Raw genomic sequence first — 20,163 nt, forward strand, 5'->3', positions numbered from 1 at the left:
GATGCAGTGTTATTCAGAGACCACAGGAAAGTACACAAACTCAACCTTTCAAACAGAACAGTCAGCAGAACATATGACTGGATTAAACAGATGTTGACTTTTTTCAATACAAATGATGCTATTTTGAGAACATAAGAAACAGATGTTGGGTTTTTTTACCTTTTGATTTGTTTTAATCTTGATAAGAAAGAAGCACTTGCATTGTACTTTTGAAGCTGTTTCTGCCACCAAGCAGGCTGGAGGTATGTACATCTGTAAATTGGGCGCACACATGTAAATTGAGATTCTCAAGTAGTTACATAAATTCATGCAGGCTGGTGAATTAAATCTTGAATGTGGGCTTGTGAGTAACAGTCACAAGAGCCGCTCTGTCAGCTGCTGTTCTGGACCTCTGCAACCCTTTCCTGTTCCTGGATGTCTGATAAATGAACGGCCGGGCACATGCCTGTCATGTCTCTCTTCTGTGCCTGTGTATCTCTGAAAAACTTGAAAGTGCTGCTYCATGCAGGGCTGTGCTTTTTGCTGGGCTGAATGACAAATAACGTGTGCTCCTGACTGTAACCAAGTAGTTTGAATTCCCTGAGAGCTGCCTAGTGTGATAGTAGAAACCTCTCTCCATGCTTGGCATATACTGAGGAGTTGAAAAGTTCATTGCTGACTTCAGGGTTTGATTAGCATATCCTCTTCTCTTTTAGAGGAATATTATCTAGTCCTTAGCTTGTGTTTTTTGTTACTCGGTGAGATGGTGCATTTGTGGCTTGAGTATTTCTGTATTTTAACTGGAGAAGGTTGAAATCTGGATTTCTAAGTTTAAGCAGAAGAAAAATCTGCATTTATTTAAAACAAACCTCCACAAAATAAGGATGTTGTGGATCTCCTGAAGTGAAGTATCATGTTGGCTGTAAACTCCCCCCCCGCGGCCCCCCCCCCCCCCCCCCCCCCCCCCCCCCCCCCCCCCCGAAGGTCCACGGTAACGTTTCTCTCATTTTCCATGCTACTTTGCTCAATAGGGATGTCTGGGTGCTGCCATAGTAATTGAAATTCCTAAATATTTAACTTGTCTGTTGCCGTGAGCTCTCTTTGGATCCTTGCATAATTGCTTTCAGAATGGAGTTTGCTGTTACCATAGCATTTAAGGGCTCTAGTAAGYCCTCTGACTGGCCTTTACAAGCAGGTCCAGTTAAAAACCACTCTGTGCCCTGGGCAGTTTAATCTTACTTTCTCTTTCCTCTCTCGCCCCAACCTCCAGCAGAGACCAGCTCTCAYTCAGCTAGTGTTGTTTTTCACTCTTTTCCTGGAGATGTGATTCTTGTCGTCTTTGCATTTCCAGTGAAGCTTTTCAGCTGCATGCAGTTGCTGCAGCTTCTTGCTGGCTTTGCAGTTCCAATCATGATCACTCAGAACAGTCATTCTCCACAGCATGTTTATGCCATAGCTAATTTCACTTGGAGATGAATGAGATCTCGGATGCTATTAGCAGCTGCTTGGAATAATAGCAGCTGAAATGTGCTTTTCGGAGGCCTGGCTGATAACTGAACAAATGGATTTTTTTTTTTAAAGATGAGTTATTCACGATCAATAATGTTATTCATTTTTTATTTTTATTCCTTTAGTCTTTAGATTGGAGGTTCAAGGACTAAAATTGTCACAACAGAGATGGACTGAATCTGCTTTGCAAAGTAATTTGCCAGGAACCAGTGTATGTTGTTGCGTAGTAATAAAACACTGTTTCCTCAGCTTTTGAGTTCCTAAGTGTGCCTGTCAGGGAGGAATCAAGTGGATGCACAGGACTAAAACAGAGCACATGCCCACCAAATATATCTGTGTGAACGTTTAAGCACGCTTCCTGCTTTGAAGGGTAATACAGTCCCATAGCTTTCAGTGATCTTTTCAGTGAGCTTTTGATGGAACTGCTGTCTCAAATGCTTTAAAATTCAGTCCATTGCTCAAGGTGTCCAGGCTGTGTTCCACATCTGTTCTTGGAGAACACGTAGTGCAAGAGGTTACTTCAACCCTCAAATTAAAACTTAAAAGGGAATGAAGGGTTAATGCATAGCGTGCATCTTGCCCATTGATGGTTCAGGCTTTTAATATGCTGTTGCATGCCAGAGATGAATTTCTCCCCCCCCCCATTTCTTTCCCCCTTCCTTTCTTCATCTACCTTGTAATTTAGAGCTCCYTTTTTGACTTTCTCCAGGGAACTGGCTGGGAGCTGAGGGAGAGGTCCTGAAGTTCTGTTATTAGATGTGACTATGGCAAATGTGAAGAAATGAAGTTAAACAGCTTAAAATCAGGCCTATCAAAGCAAAAGCCAGAGAAGCGAGGGAGAAGCAATTAACCTTTTCCTGCGTCATCAGTGCAATGAAAATGCCTAAGATTTAAATATTTAGTGGCTGTTTGCACTTGTGAGGGTCATAGCTAATAAACATCCACCAAAACCCTAGCAAACATGCAACAAACTCTAGCCAGCTAGTCTTGCTCTCCTAATTTTAGGAGAGGTAAAGCACATGCTTTTGGTTCTGTGTCAGGTGACATCTGTGGTCCTATCATTTTGCACAGTGGAGAGGTTTAGATGCTCCTGACCGCTGACTCCCATGCTAACGTTAACTGTGACGTTGTCTTGCCTATATAAAGTACCCAGAAGAGGGTGGAGCCTGTAAATCCAAATCTGTCTTGTCATGGCCTAGATATTGCAGCAATGACACTAAGCAAGGGGCTCTATAATTATGTTAGTAATATTGGATAATCACATTAAGGTTCTCAGCTATGGTAAATCTGTGTAGGGCTAAGTAAGACTGCGCTTTACTCTAGCTGAGAATCTGACCCATCAGTTCTAAGTAAGTATAAGCCTTTGTTTTACCTTGGGAGAAGAAATCCTTCACTACATTAAATATTTTAGGTGCTTTATTAAGGTTTGTCTGTTGGTATTTAAAGACTGAAGCTTAACCAACACTACAGCTGGAACTGGTGAGCTGCGGCTTCCCTGAGTTTCTAATGAGAGGAGTTTCTTACTGGCAGGACTTTGGCTGCCCACCTTGGGTTTTGCTGCAGTATTGGAGGCAGTCTTTTTTGCCTTAWAAGTGTGTATCATCTGGTGGATGTGCATGGCTCTGAAGATACCTTCATAGCTGTTTAGGAGGGAAGGTTGTTTTTCTGTTTGTTCTTGTTTGTTTTTCCCCTTTCCCACTAAATCAGTTGTGGAGTAGTTGCATTTTGTATGTGGCACAAAGCTTACCAAGGTCATAGTATGGTAAGGTTGGAAGGGACCTCTGGAGATCATCTAGTCCAACCAAGGTGCTGGACTTCCTATGCCCAGCTAACTTGCTCAGTGTGGAGCTGCATAATGGATTGTTGCTGGCCAGCAATGGGGGCTCCTCTTGTTTTAAGCCTTGAAGCATGCAGACTTTATTACTCATATGTGCAAATTTTACTTTGTGGAGACAAAATTGTTTCCAGCTCAAATGTGAGCCTGGCAGGGGCACGAAGAATTTGTTGCTGCTTAAAGTGGTTACTGTTGGTGAAAGAGTGCAGAGCCTCGCACTTAAACCTTGAGACATGGAGCTTTAGAGTTGGATGTGTAATTCTCCTCTCTGCCACAGACCCTCTGTGTGAAACAGAGGATCGTCTGTTTGTGTTGATGACCTGGTCTGTTCAGAACTGGTATTGCTATAGGAAGATTTCACTCTCATAGTCTCCCCTGACTTCCTGATGCTGCTTTCCTCTGTCAGTAGACCCTAACCTGTGAAGCCCTTGCCTTTGTTAGGAGGAAATAAACTGTATACAGTCCTTGCATATTCTGCACMGAGGGGAGGTAAAATTGGAGTACTTTGCAAAAGCTTGCCACATGCCTGTAGGATGAGCCTGGGATAATTTGACATGAAACTGGCATTGATGCTCTTCAACTATTTACCTTAGTAAAACTAAAAGTACTTACAAAATGAGAAGCTCAGTTTCCTTTAAGTTCAATTTAACTTGGAGCATTCATGACGCCTTCCTGTTGTGTCACTATTGCAGCCTYCTTCTGGGTATGGTCACTATTAAATTTCTGATCTTGTTGCAGACAGACTTGCTTAGCTAAATTTGCAGCTGCCTAGAATTACATCTGGGGAGATGTAGGTCTCGGCTGATGTTTCTGGTATTTGTACCTGTTCCAGGTTTCGTGACTTGAAATCCTGAGGCTTTGTTTCTGTTTTATATATTATATATTTGTGTGTGTGTGTGTGTGTGTGTGTGTGTACATATATATATGCATACTCTCTGTTCCCTCCACAGTTATGTAACTCTGGCTCCTCAGTCACTTAAAATGGTCGTATCTTGGATGAAATTGGAGTAATTTTGACCATTCCTACTTATTCAGAAGAAGCTCTTTCAACTAAAATTAGTGGTGTGCTTTTTTTTTTCTTTTTGCCCTGAAGATAACTCTTAAATGTTAAGACTATTTAATTGGTGGTTGATGTTTCAAGATCTGATTTGGTAAGTTTCCCAGAGCAGTTCTATCTCGGCTCCAGTGCTGAGCCTTTTAAAATGCCTTTTAGGGGCAATGGAAGCAGCTCTAAAGCAACAGACTAACCCACAATTGAAAGTTTTGTAAACGAACCAGATTTTACAGTTTAATTTTGGCTGTTTGTTTTTAATAATAGAGTTTGCCTCTTTGTGCAGAGGCATCTTCTAAGGTAATGAGCATGGTGAACTTCATGAGGTCTGATGCGTCTGTGCATGCTTTCTTTTCTGCTCTCATCTGCTTTGTAATGATTAGGCTTGTGTGGACTACAGGACTTGCATCTTTGTGTTTTAGAGCCCTTGAGCTAAAGGAGAACCCCTGTAATRCAGGGCATAGACCCTGCTCTCTGCCACGCGAAGAGCAGTAGTTCATATTCCCGATACGTATAGGTCATCATAATAGCTTGCTGCAAATACTACGCTCATGAGCCAAAAGCAACCAGGAGATGCCTGAGCAAGCCTTTTAGACTGAAGTAGTCCCTAAAATTTGGCACTATTTTGATTTAGCATAAGTCAAATGACTTTAAAAAGAACACACAAAAARCCAAAACTAAGAAAAAAACCCAACACTTTAAAGCTTGCTATTTCCGTTGAAGTGGAAAATCTCAGCTGAGAGTAGACCTGTTTAGTTTAGCATTATTATCTGCTTTTCTCAGCTGGAGAATGTGTTGGCAGTGKTTCTTGTTTTGTTTCTGCTCAGAACTGGACTCTAGTATTTAAAACACATGCACGCACCCATCCCACTTGAAGTTGGAGGAACATGGCCTGCAGTAAGACAGAGTTCGTACTCTGGCTTTCCTGGTTTTGCACAGTACTGCATTTTCTGTTGTCTCAGTGCAGTATGTCCTGTGTCTCGCCTCTGTTTTCACTGCTATCCTAAGAAAATTGCTCAAGCCACGTTTATGGTTGTAGGTTTCTGTGTGACAGCCTGTTATGTTTCAGCTGGTGGCTGAAAGCCTTGTAACTACTTGATGCTTGATGTTGCAGTCTGTTAACAAAACATAGCCTCTGTAAAGAGAATCTTTATTTTGAACCCTGGATTGTGGGAAACGAACACCAATTATGATCGCTTACTCATGAGACATTATACAAGCCTGTGGCTCTAGGATATGCTATGTGATTTCTGTGTGTACAACTTCAGGGTGAAGTATCTTTGCTTGTAGGGATATAAAATAATGTGTAAATACCCTAATATAACCAAGGGATTATGGAATTGAGTGGGAGAATGAGTCAGCAGCATTAATTAAACCCCAAACCCTATGTGTCTTGATGACTTTCCATTGCAGTGTAAGTAGTAATAAAACAGTCCAGTAAAAACACAGAGGAAGGAGAACATTAAAGCAACAACTGTTATTTTAAGCCTTTTTGTGCTAGGTAATCTGGGAAAGATGTATCCAGGTACAGTGCCTCCAGCTATGCAGATGGCAGTGGAGAAAACAGTGTCAGTTGCTTATTGAAGTCTGTGGTGTCCAGGATAAGAACCTGAGAGTAAATCCAAGACAATGGAGAGTGTGAGACTTCCTGACAGTGAGGATAACAACACCCCAAAGATAAACTGCTTGAGAACCTGTGGAGCATGTGTTAGAGGAGTTAAAGAACAGGTTGGTTAGATGTGTCAGGAGTGGTTATGGGTGTAGTCAACCCTGTCAGTAGGAGGCTGAGGTAGGTGAAATGTCAGACTGATGCAGTGACRTTGGGCCTTACTGTTTCAGTGGGACAGTCCTCTATTGCTCACCAACACCCTTTGCAACTAGGAGAGGATGAAATGAGCTTGGAGAAGGCTTACCTCTGCCCATCAGTTTTGTCATCCCTGACCTTTCTGCTTTGGACTAYTGTGACTCTGTGAGAGGCAAGAAGAAAATCCTCTTATTTGTACAAATTTTGTGTGTCAGAAATAACGCTAGGAAACCACTGGAGACAAGAGTCTGAAAGTCTCAAGTGCTYACCTTCCTGGTGGAGATGACTACTTAAAAAAGGGGGGAGGAAGAAAATACTTGAAAAAGAAGAAGATACTGCTAGTGTTTCTGCAGTTTTTTGTTTCATTGCAGGGAGTCTTGTACCCTCGCTTGGGGAAAATTGAAGTGCCCTTTCACRTGCAGGCTTCATAGTAGTAGATTAGTGTGTTCTGCCCTCTAACAAAGCAGAGAGTGGAAGAAATGCTCTTTGACTAAATTGGTGACTAGCCTTTCACCACAGTGAAGACAGTTGTGTGCAGTGGGTCTAATACTCAGTTTTAAGACAAGATTCTTGGCTACAGTCAGGGCCAYTAATGATACTTGACAGTACTGGGAAGCCCTTACAAATGTGTTTTCCTGTTGGTAATATGTTGTGCTATATCCAAAATGTAATGAGAGGGGTTCCTGAGTGAACTTCAATCCCATCCAATTAAGATGATACTTACCTAAACCCTCTAATCTTATCCTCTGATGCCTGAATGATTAAAACTGTGTTTTGGTATAGTTCAAAAGCCTCAGCTGATTCAGGGGAGAAAAGAACGAGGGGGGAAAAAACTGTAGAAACAAGAGTTACTAGCAGTGGTGAGCAGGCCACGCTGTCCACTCCCAAGTAACTCCTGCCAGTGCAGAGAACAACTTTCCCTTTGGCAGTTTGGAAGGGGACAGTAAGCCAGTACCAGCCTTTTATTGCAAGCTGCTGTATTTGAAGGATCCTTTCTGGACCTGCCCTGGTTGGGCAGCTGTAGGTGCCCTTGTGGGGCAAATATGCTTTCTGGGGACCGCCTGGAGAACTTAGGCCTGCAGATCGGAGCTCTGTGACATGGGCTGCGTAAGCAGGGCTTTCCTTCATGCTGCTGCTATAATACGTATGTTATCATACTGACCCACACCATCTCTGGTCAGGTTCTTAATTTTATTCCTTTTGTATTAATGCTAGGCTCTCCTACACTAGTAGCATATGCAATTCTCTAAGACCATGATTTAAATGACAGAAGACCTGTTTGCAAAATGCCTATGTTTCCGGCAACGTCCATCTCAAGAAAGTGGAAGCAGAGAGAGTGTTCCAGGTTGAGCTCAGTAAATCGGATTGCACCAGTGTCATATTTACTTTCCTTGTGCAGTGATAGATCTGATCACAGATGTTACAGCCGTAATGCAAAGTCTGCCTCGTTACTGTGGCTTCTTAATTAAACCTTGAACTACTTTAACAATGAGTCCTGGGGGGTTTGTTTTGTGTTTTTCTTTTTTTTTTCTTTTTCTTTCTGGCATTTCTCTCTAAGGACATTACAAATGCTTGATAAAGCAGAAATAATGTGCAGTGGATCCCAGCCATTCTGATTCCTTGTGAAGTGTCAAGGGCAGAACGTTTCACAATCACAGTCCCAGATTGTGGGAGGATTAGGCAGTAAAAAGGGGGTAATATTGGAACAGAAAATTGATTTGGTGAAATATCCTGCTCTGGCAATTTCCCAGAAGTGATGGAGGAGCTGCATTAAAAAAGGGGGGAGGGAGGGGAAATGGGATTTGAAATGCTATAGTTTCTAGAAGGTATGCTATATTAATACCTCCCTTCTGGGTAATTGAAAAGTGGTATGAAAGATAGCAAAAAGAATACATCAGTGCAGATTAATGTCAACAAAAATAGCACTGTAATCCTAATGCACCATTACAATTGAGTAGTAGAACTATAATTAAAACAAAAATCTCAAAAATAACCCAGCAAATATTTATCTGTGGCAAGGGAGACCAAGTATCTTCCCACATGGAGCATAGTCAGTAATGGACTGCTGTTCTGTCCCATTTTCTTGGGATTGAATGTGGAGCCTTTTGCAGCAGCTGCTGGGCTGGTCTCTGCTTGACAGCAAGACTTGTGATGCTCAATAACAATTTTTTAGAAGGAATGAGAGCTCTTTCAGAAACTCTCTGCAGCTCAGCATCCACAATGCACTTGAGGAAAGAACCCTGGAAGACCTTGACTACTTTTTTTTCCTCCTTCTCTTGCCCCATCTTTCTACATACAAGTCACTTGGCCCCTTCCATCCTTGGCTTATAGCTGGGCAGAACTGAGACCAGGTTATTCATCTGCCTCTGTGTTGAAAACTAACACTGAGAGCTGGAGAGAAGTATTGGCACGTCTTGGTGCTTTTTCCCTGATGTGCTTACAGAGCTTGATACTAACATCAGCTGAACTTGGCCTTCATTCAAGGTAATTACAGAATATTGTATTGCTTAACTTTGCCCTAAGTATTTTCCTTGGCCTTTTTTCCTTCATAGCAAAGGGTAAGTGATTCCAAAATTGTGGTTTGCTGAAGCCGTCTCTGTCCCTGGAGAAGATGTGAGTGTCTTGGTCCTTTATGATCAAGAACGGCTGTTATGTGTAACGATTGGGGAAAAACATTTGTTGTGTTAAATGACTGCATGTTATTCCAGCTGGAAGGAGGTGTCCAGGATACAGGGTGGCTTTCTCAGTACAGCAGCAGAGAAAATGGTTCTGATGTTGCCAAGCAATGATGCCCAGTGATGGGTAATGTGCAGTATCTGTGTGTCAGCTGGCTACAGCCATGAAACAAAGTAGTGCTGGGAACTTACATTTTAGCAACGTTTCGGGAAYGGTGGGCTGCAAATACACTGTGCAAGGGAGTTGATACAGTTTTCCTGTAACTGGATCGCAGCATYCTGACTTTGGAGAGAGGAGGAAGGGGGAAAAAAAAGTGGTTCGAGTGAGCCTGCCCTTTGTACTTAGGAAAGAAAATGCCAAGGAAGTTCTTCTGGCTTGTAAGATAAGGCAAAATATGACATAATTCTTGATGGGTATGAATCGATAAGTATTTGTATTGTGCAAATAAGGAATGGCTTTGTGCCTGGTTCAGCAAAGCACTTAAAATTAAGTGCCTGCTAGCACAACTAGGGGCTTAAAATGCCTTGCTGGCTCTTCCTGCAGGCTAAATATGCCTGGGGCAGTTATTGGGGACATCTGAAGGAAAACTTGGCTGTCSCCTCAGCACTGATGCATGTGTGAGGCAGCCCATGGAGCCCTGAGGTGGGTGAGAGAGAGCTTATAAAATACAGAARGTTGGAAGCATTTCGGTCAAAACTCACATGCATTGTTTGTCCAGCTTGGAAAAGAATTTCAGTAAAGCTTTTTTGTGGCATCCAGAATATTTATCAGGAACTGTGATAATTCCAGCTATTTAAGTTATTTGTAGAAGGATGATGGAGCAAATTTAAAATGTAGTAGTGAGTGTTTTTCTTTCTTTCTTTTTTTTTTTAAAAAAAACCTCTCTGCCCCCTACCCCAATTGGGATTTGTGATTTGGCAGCTAACTTTCCACCATAGTGACTTAACCGAAAAGAGAGTGTTTTCTCTTCAAATCTGGTGACTTTTGGATCATCCRATGTAATCTTGGGGTGTGAGAGGGGAGATGTGATCTAAAACAAAGCTTAAAAATGTTTGCAGGAGGAAGATGCGTATATGCTCTGAAGACGTTTTCAAATACGTGGTGAAGAAGAGATTGTGCTACCTGTCTCGTGTCCTCCTGTATAAACAGCACTTAGGTCTCAGGAAGGTGCTTTTGACCTGGATATGAAAAAGGAGATGTTTTGCCTAAAGATCTAATCATCTTTGGTATTTCTACTCTCAGCTCCCCTGATGTCTCTTGCAGGGGAGAGTGGTGGATCAGTGTAGCAGGATAACATGTACAAGGCAGTGTCTTTTGGGAACACCAGTGACTTGTGAAATGGGTTTGACCCTGCAGACTCTGAAGTCTTAACTTGCTTTTTGGTTTATGTGTATAGGGCAGAGTCCAGTTAGGTCTTTTGTTGGGCTATGATTAACTCAAGTTATATAGTTTGAGTTGATGTTTTAGCCACTGTCGCGCTTGAGAGGGTTCCTCTGGGTTGAACTTGCTGTTTTTTGACTCGGCATGAACAAAACGAGGCTTGTTATGGGGGCCTGTTGCCTGGCAGGCACAAAACCTGGCTGCAATAATACCTTGTTTTCTTCTTTGCTGTTCACATAATTATCTAATAGGGTGTATTTGAGGATCTGGAGCAGAACCTAAATGCAGCTTAAACAGTGGGTTGTGTATGCAGATAACCTAATGATGTGTATTGGGAGGGGGTCTTGGAATGAGTTATGTCTGAGATAATTTAGCATCTATGCTATAGAAATAAAAATCTAACAGCAGCTTTTGCTGATAGGTTTTTAGACTCCTCCAATACTTGTTTCTAAAGGATATTAAATAACTAGGAAACAAAAGGACTTTTGGAAAGGATTTTACCCTTGAGTATGAATCTGGCATATCTCTCTTCCGCACTTCTAAGGCACTGATTAAACTAGTGCTTTCATCTCTCATAACAAATTCACTTACAGTTAAGTTTGAGTAACTGAATTCCATTGCATCTGAAGTATTTAAATATTGGAGCAAGTTGGACTGTTGTAACAGCTCTGTCATGCAGTGTTGTATGAAGTCTTTTAAATGTTTTATTCTAGTTACCTGAAACAATTTTAATGATTCAGGAGCTGATAGTAGTCTGGACTCTACTACTTTCTCCCCTGTACTTTTCTTCCCCCAGGATAGGGCTTTGAGAATACTTTTATATTGTGCCTGTGTCCCAGAGCTGCTACAGGCATTCCAGCTTTACCTATCTCTGTGATTTGCTATTCTTGTTTCCTAGGTAAGGCTATTTCAAATGCTTTTTCTGAAGTCATCTACAATGAGATTGTAGACCTCTTGTCTACCAGTTCTTGCTCCAACGCTGAAACATGCAGCTGTAAAACTCTCAGCTGCTGCTCTAAAGCAATGAATTTCTGTAGCATGAAGCAAATGAGACAGTTTGGGCATGCTCAGAGCAGAGGAGCGCTCGCCTCTCATACCAGTTGCACAAGCTTTTAGCCTGGCAAACCAAAATCCTAGTCCAGACTCGTAGCTCCCATGAGGTGCTCTGTAATGAACAGTGTCTTCGGGTGGCTTGTGAACCCTCTCTGCATCATTACTGTTTTTTGGGAATCAAATGCTGCAGAAGCCCTGGAAGACGCCTGAATAGCTGGACAGAACATCTGCTGAAGCACTGCTCTCTTTTGGGACAGCTTTTCATCTTCTTTCACGTTCAGTATAAATCAAGATCTTGTCTGTGGGGAAAGCGGGGAGGGGCACCATTAGCTAGTGCAGCATCAGCTTGCAAATATAATCTTACACTTTATTTTCAGATGGGCGTTGCTGACTGCCTGTGACTAACTGGTTACAAGAATACTCCAGGCTTGTGTAGGGATTTTTAGTCTAATACACCTGAAGCACATCAAGGCAGTGGGATCCTGTCTTCTTACCTCGCTCTCTTCTCGTGAGGAGTCGAGAGGGGATCGTGCGCAGCTTTATGCGGCTGGTTTTACCTAGTTTAGCAGAGCTTGCATGACTGAAGAGTTCTGCATCCTGCTGAAATTACAGAAGGGCTGAAAATATAACTACAAGCACTGGAAATTGGCCAGTATGCTTGCACAAGCCCTCATGGAAAATTGCTCTGACATCTGTATTGACTGGAGATAATTGGAACTTCCCTTATTATCTACTATTTATTTATTTATTTCAGCTCATCTGAAAAGCAGTTAGCAGGAATAGTCAGGCCAGCAGGGAGTGGCAAGACAGCCACGTTTCCATGCGCTCGTAGCAGTAGATGGCAGTGGACAGGAATCCAGGGTTAAATACAAATGACACTGATCATCCCCATGGTTCCTCTGACTGTTGCAGCTCTCAGTAGATGATGACTGTGATGCTGGCTGTGTACTACCTGCAGAAGGTGGTCAATACCTATGAGCATATAAATATTCTTTTATGTTTCAGAGTGAGAGCTATATTCTAGCTTCTGCCAGCTTTATGGGCAAAGAGCTTAATTCCCTTCCAGACTTCTAAACGTGGCGGCCCTTGTTTTTGAATGTAAGGGAGAATGTCCTCTGAACCATCTTGCAGGCTTGTTTGTTGCTTTTCTCCATTCTGGTGCTTGCAAAGTCTCCATATTTGTTTTTGTTCTGTTTTTTGTTTTTCCATGGGACGCCCAGATTAGTCTCTTCCCTTTTGCTTTCTATACCTGTACCGGGAAAAAATACTCTGCCTGCAAAGACAGACTGTGACAATGTTCCTAGTGCCTGGAGTACTTTTGCTTCTATGCTTTTTATTGCATACGACCTACCCTCCCTGGCTGCACGTATGGCATGGCTATGTAAATTCACTTGAGGCAGCAGAGGCTGTTGAGCTGACCTTGGCTAGCTTGGAGWTGCACAAAGCCTGGCATGGCTGTTTATCAAATTGGAGCTGGCATATTGCGTCAAAACTAGAGATTTCTTGCCATTCCAAGGGTTGTCTTGCCTGCTTGTCATTGAGAAGTGAGTGGTCCTGTAATGGGCATCTGGTAGTGCAATGTAATTGCTTGACAACTCTTCTTTGATTTTAGCAAAGTTGGGGGTTGGACTGGGATAACCGGAGAGAAATTGGTTGTGTTGTAAGACTGACTAGGAGTAGTCCTTGGGGCTGTCAGGCAGGTAATGTAGTAGGTAGGTAGCATGCAAGGAGAAGGGGTATGACAGTGAGGAGCAGCTGTTCACAAGACAGTGAAAAGCTGAAATAGGTGTCGTAATTTCAACACAATGATGTGAAATGCCGTTATCATTCAGATGAGTGCTGGGTGACTGGTCTAACCAAAATCTGCTTGTTCAACGCTGCAATGACCAGGCTGCCCTTGGCAGTCTGTGAGAGCTGGGTRGTGCCCATCCTTTCTGTTGAGACCTGTAGGAGATGTTCATCGTCTTCTGCAAATAGACCTTTTCTCCTTTTTTTTTTTTTAAACTGAGTACCACTGCATAGTAGGTGAAAGAATGATCGAAGGCCACTAGAAAGTCAGTGCTGGCTGCTGCCCAAATACTGGGTAGCTCAGTCACTTCCCTGGGCTGTGTTGAACAGTGTTACTGCCCTGGGCAGTCTCATGCTGCCAAGCAAAGCTTGCAGCAATCTTCTGGGCCCTTCTTCCTCTGTACTCTGTAATACCTTGCTGAAAATGTGAACTGGATTTTCTGTCTGCTGCTTACTGACAAAATTACTGCTAAGGCTATGGAAGTGTAGGTCCTTCTGGGACTGCTCTTTGAGTGTTAGTCTGAATTATTGGCCATAGTTGCCAATGAAAAGGCTTCGAGTAGTTCAAAATGCTTCAGGTATATTAGCTGGTAACCTATTTACAGATGTTAAGCTCTAACCTTAAAATGATGATGCAGTGCTGTTTTTAYCTCTACTTTTTGTTTTGTTTTGGAATTCAACAGTCTGGGACGACTTCTGCTTTCCTGAGCAAGATTTACGGTTCAAAACCATTGCTATGCRTAGTGAAGCAGTAGGTAATAAATGTGTGAGGGAATTCCGAGGTGAAGGATAGAACAGAGCTTCAAACTAATATCTCTTGGAGAAGAGATCCCAAAGGAAATAAACCTAAAAGGTTCAGATTGGTAGGGGCATCTCTGTCGCTTGCAGATGTTCGGGCACACAGCAGTTGTTCTATGGAAAACACCAAGACAGATACACCTCTGACCTTGGCCTGGAGTGACCTGCAGCCTGAAGCCCTCTACTGTAGGGGAGAAGATTCCTGTGGTAGCTCTGATTTGCTTTGTCACRTGAATACGGTCAGGCCTCGTTTCTGTAAATACGTGCGCGATGCATAAAACTCAGTGGCCTGATTTCTCTGCCCTGTATGTCTGTGCACCTGCTGCTTCCAAAGGAAGCTGATTTGTAGGTGTAGGTGCTCAGCTTTTTTTTTTTTTTTTTTTTTTTTTGAAAACTGGCCTGTATGTCTTGCGAATGGGCTTTGATCTTGAATATCTTGAAACCATTTGTGTATGAAAAATGCAGTGAGAAACTGCTGTTCTTTGTGCCTTTTCTGCTCCCGTCTTTCCCATTTGACCATTCTCATGCTGTTTTAGCGCGTGTTTTGCAGTCTCGTTCTCTGCATGCAAAGCTGGGGGTGCTGAAGCCAAGTAGCAGTAAAAGCCATAATAAAATGATAAATCCAGATACATTCAAGTGTTGTTTTTACACCGCTTCTGATTTAAATGTGGAATGAATTTTGTTACAGTTTCCTGGATGATATCTTGGGTACAGTCGAAAACTAGGCTCAGTAAATGGTTATTTGGAAGGAATGTTATGGTCTGGTGTAACCAAGGTGGTCGCRTTAGATGATGTAATAGACATCTAGGAAGTAAAACTTAGGCATTCTCTCTTGAGTGAATGCGAGTTGTCTGTCTTGCTTCTCTTGTGGCAAAGTCGCTTGCTCTAGATTCTTGAACAAGGTTGCCATTCACTGTGATTAAATCAATACTTCTTTTCTCTAGAGAAGCATTCTGCTTTTACTAGAAGAAAAATTGTCATGCTTTAATCTGCAATCAGTGGGAGTTTAATAATATAGTAACCAAATTGGTAGGTGTATTTTCAAGCAAAATAACTTATTTTGAACARCTTCCATCTGTGGTGGTGTCAGCTGAAGTTCACAGGAGTTAAAGATAATGGAGAAAAACGACACAAAGACGCAATTTTCCTGCAACTTGTTTAAGTGCTGTTAYATATGTATGACAACTTCTCAACAAATGTTTCTTCTTTTTTGGRTGCTGTTCTGCCTGGCTTGTATAGCTCCCATTGCTCCGTTTGGAAGATGCTCCAGGGCATAGTTATGTTAAGACCTAGTGTGTTGATGTTGCAGTCCTGTACCAGAGAGCACAAACTTCATACATAACTTAAGATCATAAATGTTTGTTTCCTTTGAGCTCTTGGGATGGTTTAGCTATATTCTGTGYTGCATAAATTGCAGTTTTCTTTGCCAGTTGGTGGTGGCTGCTTGTAAGAATGGTAGCAGGATGTACTCTAATCAGTACTGGGACAAGGAACTGGGCTAGAAGAAGGGTACCTTAAGGAGAACTTTGCTAATGAGACATTAGCACTTGGTSAGAAGAGGTACCAGTCCCACTTTAGCTGAAGCAAACCTTTAAAAGGAGAAGACAGACCTTGAATTTAGTGGATCTGCATTTTTAAAGTTTAATTGTTCTTTTTTGCTGCTCAGCTCATGTTTCTTTCTGCCCTGTGTAGGACTGTAAACAGAGATACAGTATCCTTCTGGCCTTTGTGCCTGGGAGAAGAGAACTAAGGGCTGGGAAGGGAGGGGAGGCTTCTGATGGATTTCCTCTGACTTAAATAAAAAAAATTTTGTGATTCTAAAAAAGTTTTGATAATGACTGAGACTCTTTTATATATATATATATATATATATATATATTTGTTTGTTTAATATTTCCTCTAGAGTACATCTGTGGTCCATGGAAAGCTACACAAAGTAGGAAAAAAAAGCCCAAATCTGATCTCCTCAATGAGTTTTAAAAAAAAAAAAAGGCCAAAACTGAAACCAAACCAAACAACAAACCAACCTGCCCCACTATATTTTGAGAATGTAGGGATCAGGCAAATCATACTAGGTGCTAGTCCCTTGTTATCTAGTGGCTCCATTAAAGACTCTAAGGGAGGCAGGGAAATCATTAGAGTGCTCTCATGCTTTCTTCGGTGTAGACATTCCTTGGACTAAAGATAGCACAATGTGTTTGTTCTCCAGAACTGAGCTGAATGTGGCTAGGAAGGAGCAATAAGGCTGCTGCTGAGGGTTTAGAAGTTTATAAAAATGGCTTGTAATTTGAGATCCCAACCTTGAAGCAGTTTAAGGGGAGGGGGTATTTTTATGTCTTAATTTGAGCAAGTCTAGTTGTTATGACAAACTGTGATAGATATGTAAAATGGAGGACTTTGTTTGCGGAGAGATTTTTTTCATTGAATGGCTCCAGTGCTGACACACATGCTATTTGCAGGTTTAACTCTTCTGTGGCTTTTTGGGAGATGGGCTATAATAGACATGATAAAAACCGTTTGATAACGGAAACRAGCATTGTACTTCGAACGTGGCAGCGTTGTCTGGTCACTTGCTCTTCCCCGGTATTTTCTTGGTAAAAATAATTTCAATTTGAGTAATAGCTTCAATGGGCCGTATGGTTATGTTGCTGATTTTGTGAACAGCTTGTAAACACCAGATACTGCAAGACGGGCATTGTCAAAGGCAATCTATTTTAGCCATGTATCGGGTAAAGTTTAGTGTTGTTTTGCTTGTCACTTTTCACACGATAAGAAGAAATCAGTTGGATGCCAGATAACCATTAGTAATAATTACATGCAAGCATGCCAAATATAATGATGTATGTATTGTTGCCCTGGTGTTTTCTGGCAGATTGTAGAAAGAGAACACAGTGAGAATCACCAAAAGGCTCAGACCTCTACTACGAGAGCTCTTTGGGGTGTGACTAGCTTGTTATGGTGTGTAGTAACTATAGCTCTTTGCATCCTGAGGCTCCTGAGTGCTACAGCAGCATCRAATAATAACTTTAATAACTTACTATTGGACTGGTTCTTTAGGTATCCTTAAACATGAAAGAAATGTTACTGTAACTTCAGGTAACAGAGCGAACAAACTGCTGTTAGGCTACAGCATTGAAAATGTTATCATGCTTCCCTCTTTACCCTTGTGCATCACTTCTTCGTTACTCGGATGTGGGTGATTCTTTTGTTCTGATTCCTTCTGATCTCTGAGAGCCAGGTGCTAAACTTAAAAGCCTGTGTGCCTCTATACTCAGCGTGCTTCCTATTTCTGTGCAGGACTGCAAATGAAAAATCCTTTTATTTTGATGCATTGCTAACCATATGCCATATGAAAGGCTTTCATCCTAAACAAGTCAAGTATGTCTTTGGGGTTGTGGCTTGACTTGTAGCAGTGACCACACAATGAATTGTTTGGGGGGGGGGGGATGTGTTTTCTTTTTTCTTTCTTTTTTTTTTCTCCTTGTTCTTCTGTCCTTTTTTTTTTTTTTTCTTAAGCACTAATATCAAACCATATATAGGAGAAGAGGTTCTGCTTCTTGTGTCAATCAGCTTTGTAATGTAACTTAAAGATATTTCAAAAGTTGGGAAGCCTTTTAAGTTTCGGCTTTTAGTAAATCTGTGCATGTTTTGTAGCTCTTGATTTCTATCCAAGGCAACATTGTGATTGTACTTCGGCTTTGCTCTTCATAATGAAAACTACTGGAGCAGTGAAGGACTATATGGCAGGATAAGTAACCAGTAATTGCTCATTATTACTGAGATGGTAACTGTTACCTTTGCTTCCATTGGTTGAAGATTTATCTTTTTAGAGTTGTGGTTGTTTTTAGTGACGTGYGGTTTTAAGTTTCCTTAAATAACTGTCTAGGCCAAGATGTAAGCTGGGGCACTAGGCTGATGAAAGGGGCGCTCCCACCGTTTGTAGCTGCTGCATGTCTTCCTCCTCCTGACTGCACTGTGAAGGCAGAGGATGACAGGGGTAAGACTTTGAAGCAGGGACCGAGGGGTTTCTTTATTAATGAATGAGGTGTTTTGTGTTTTTTACAGGTGGATTTGCAATAGTGTTTCTTGTAAGGACTAATAATGGAGTGAAATGTGCCCTGAAACGGATGTATGTTAATAACGAGTACGACTTGCAAGTCTGCAAAAGAGAAATCCAAATCATGGTAAGTCACTGCTTTGCACTGGGGTCCCAAACTGGGAGTGGAATGGCCTGAGAACCCTGTCACCTTCTGACTGTGATCTGTCAAGTGTTGTAAACTCTGTGGGTTTTCTTAACAAGATTGTTGTCGTTATTTTTGGAAAGMCCTAGTTCCTGGAGTTCCATGTGTGCCTGAAGATCTTGGGTTGGGCTATTTAAAATTGAAATAGTKTGGTCAAGAAAAACACAAACTGAAAAGGAGAGGGAATCTGAGACTAATTAGGAGGGCAAAAATCTTGCATTTCACCCCATAACTTAATGAGAATGTGCTGGAGTGGTGAACATGGTTGGGGGGAGGTTCTCTTTTAGACTACACCCAGAGAAGATTGCTGATTCTAATGCAGCCGTCTCTGAACTCAAGTTGTATGCAAATGGAAGACCTCTGAGCCCAGATGAATGTATAGCACAACAGCTTCTAGCCTTTTTGGTGGGGATGAATGCTATCTGAATATTCATGAGGCTGATGAATAAAAATGGTATTTGTGGGGTAGTTACTGCCTGGGCTTTTTAAATAGGGAAAGGGTTATATTAAAAAAAAAAAAGGATGTTTTTCTAGATTACTAGATGCAAGGAGTTGTACAATAGGATAGCTGTTTTGAGTAGCTATTTTAAACTCAGAATCTCTCAAAAAGGATTGAGATCATGTAAAGAGATTTGCTTAGTTTTGGTTGGAACCTGATCAAATATGGAAATGTCCATGTTTAAATTGCATTTAAAGATTTTGATGAACTTATAGAGTGATTGCAAGGTAGGGAAGAAAACGCAAAATCCTTATTCTGCTAACTTATAACATGAAGTATGGGTTTGATACAGGGGATCTTCATGTCAGAAGCCCTTACCTGTAGCAATTCTAAGTGTGTTTCTTGAAGTAGCTTTAATTAGGTTAGTAYCTTTAAAAGTAACTTCTGGAGTTTGTGCAGTAAAGCTTTTAGGCATGTTTTCTCATCGTCATAGCTAATGCTACATGGAAAAAGTTGAGATTAGATCTTACATTAAAAGGTTTTAGCTATGCTCACAAATCTYGTTTACTGGCATTTTACTTGCCAATGCTTTCCGTTGTTTGTGACTTTGGTGCCTATTTAAAATGTGTGGCTAACCTGGAAAGTGGTGAAAACAGAGATGCAGTCCTACTTGGCTGGTCTCTTCACTCTTGCACTGACTCCTATCTGAAGTGCTAATCTTGGTCCTGAAGAACCAGTACAGCAATTAAAATAAATCTTTGCTTCTTCCCTTGCTTTTGTGTAGTAAAGTATTTTGAGCCTAACTGCAATGCTGTAGGATTGCAGAAAGTGCAGCAGAGAGCAAAACTTTTCCAGTAGAATGGTGATTTCTTCTGGTAGTAAAGCTGAATGTAGAACAGAGGAACTGGACTGGCTACTGTTCCTGCAAGTGTGTGTAAAGCTGGGAGTCTCAGCTTTTTTACTCGGAATATATTTGTCTTGCAGCGAGATCTGTCTGGCCACAAGAATATTGTTGGATACATTGACTCCAGTATAAACTCAGTAAGCAGCGGTGACGTGTGGGAAGTGCTGATACTAATGGACTTCTGCCGAGGTGAGCGTGGGCACAGTGCGTTGGTAGGTGGCAGGTTTGTCCCTCTTCAGCCATTACAGGAAACTTGCATAACTTTTCCCTTACGAAAACTATTTGTAGGCTTGGCCCTTTCTTCTATACCAATAAGCAATTCTGAACAAAGCAGAGCCAAAACTAAAGGTGGAGAAATGGGGCTATGTTGACTCTGATAGGACTGTTACCATCTTTGCTCCTGCCCAGGACTTCCCTAGAGCCCTCCTGCTTTGAGAAAACACCCTTAAATAGGTGCTTTTGTTTTCCACAGGCTGGTTCACATATAACAGCTTTTCTAAAGCAGCTCTTCTAAAGCTGCTAAATTGCGGAATAAAATGCTTCTCTGCTCTATGTTGTATTGCAAGCTGTTTTCCATTTCAACCTTACTTGAAATTATTCTGGAAGCCTGAAATGGATAATGTGAAGCCAAGGAAGTACGCCTTCTACCTTTGCCGTTTTTGCTCAGCTATCTCTAGCCACCAGGCAGACTCTGCCAGTATTTTCGA

The 20,163-nt window shown here is 41.7% G+C and overlaps 1 protein-coding gene across 5 annotated transcripts in view; it reads left to right on the top strand.

Moving 5' to 3' along the window:
- Window positions 1-20,163, top strand: part of AAK1 (AP2 associated kinase 1) — an 81,029-nt gene that overhangs the window by 8,330 nt on the left and 52,536 nt on the right. For all 5 annotated transcript variants that reach the window (XM_085313370.1, XM_085313371.1, XM_085313372.1 and 2 more), the window contains exons 3-4: window positions 17,938-18,056; window positions 19,537-19,645. In XM_085313370.1, coding sequence (XP_085169496.1) covers window positions 17,938-18,056; window positions 19,537-19,645 — 228 coding nt within the window. The remainder of the gene's footprint in view (window positions 1-17,937; window positions 18,057-19,536; window positions 19,646-20,163) is intronic.

This window comes from Rhea americana, unplaced genomic scaffold, assembly GCF_003343005.1.
Source record: "Rhea americana isolate MKP2758 unplaced genomic scaffold, rheAme1 scaffold_383, whole genome shotgun sequence".
Classification (NCBI taxonomy): Eukaryota; Metazoa; Chordata; class Aves; order Rheiformes; family Rheidae; genus Rhea; species Rhea americana.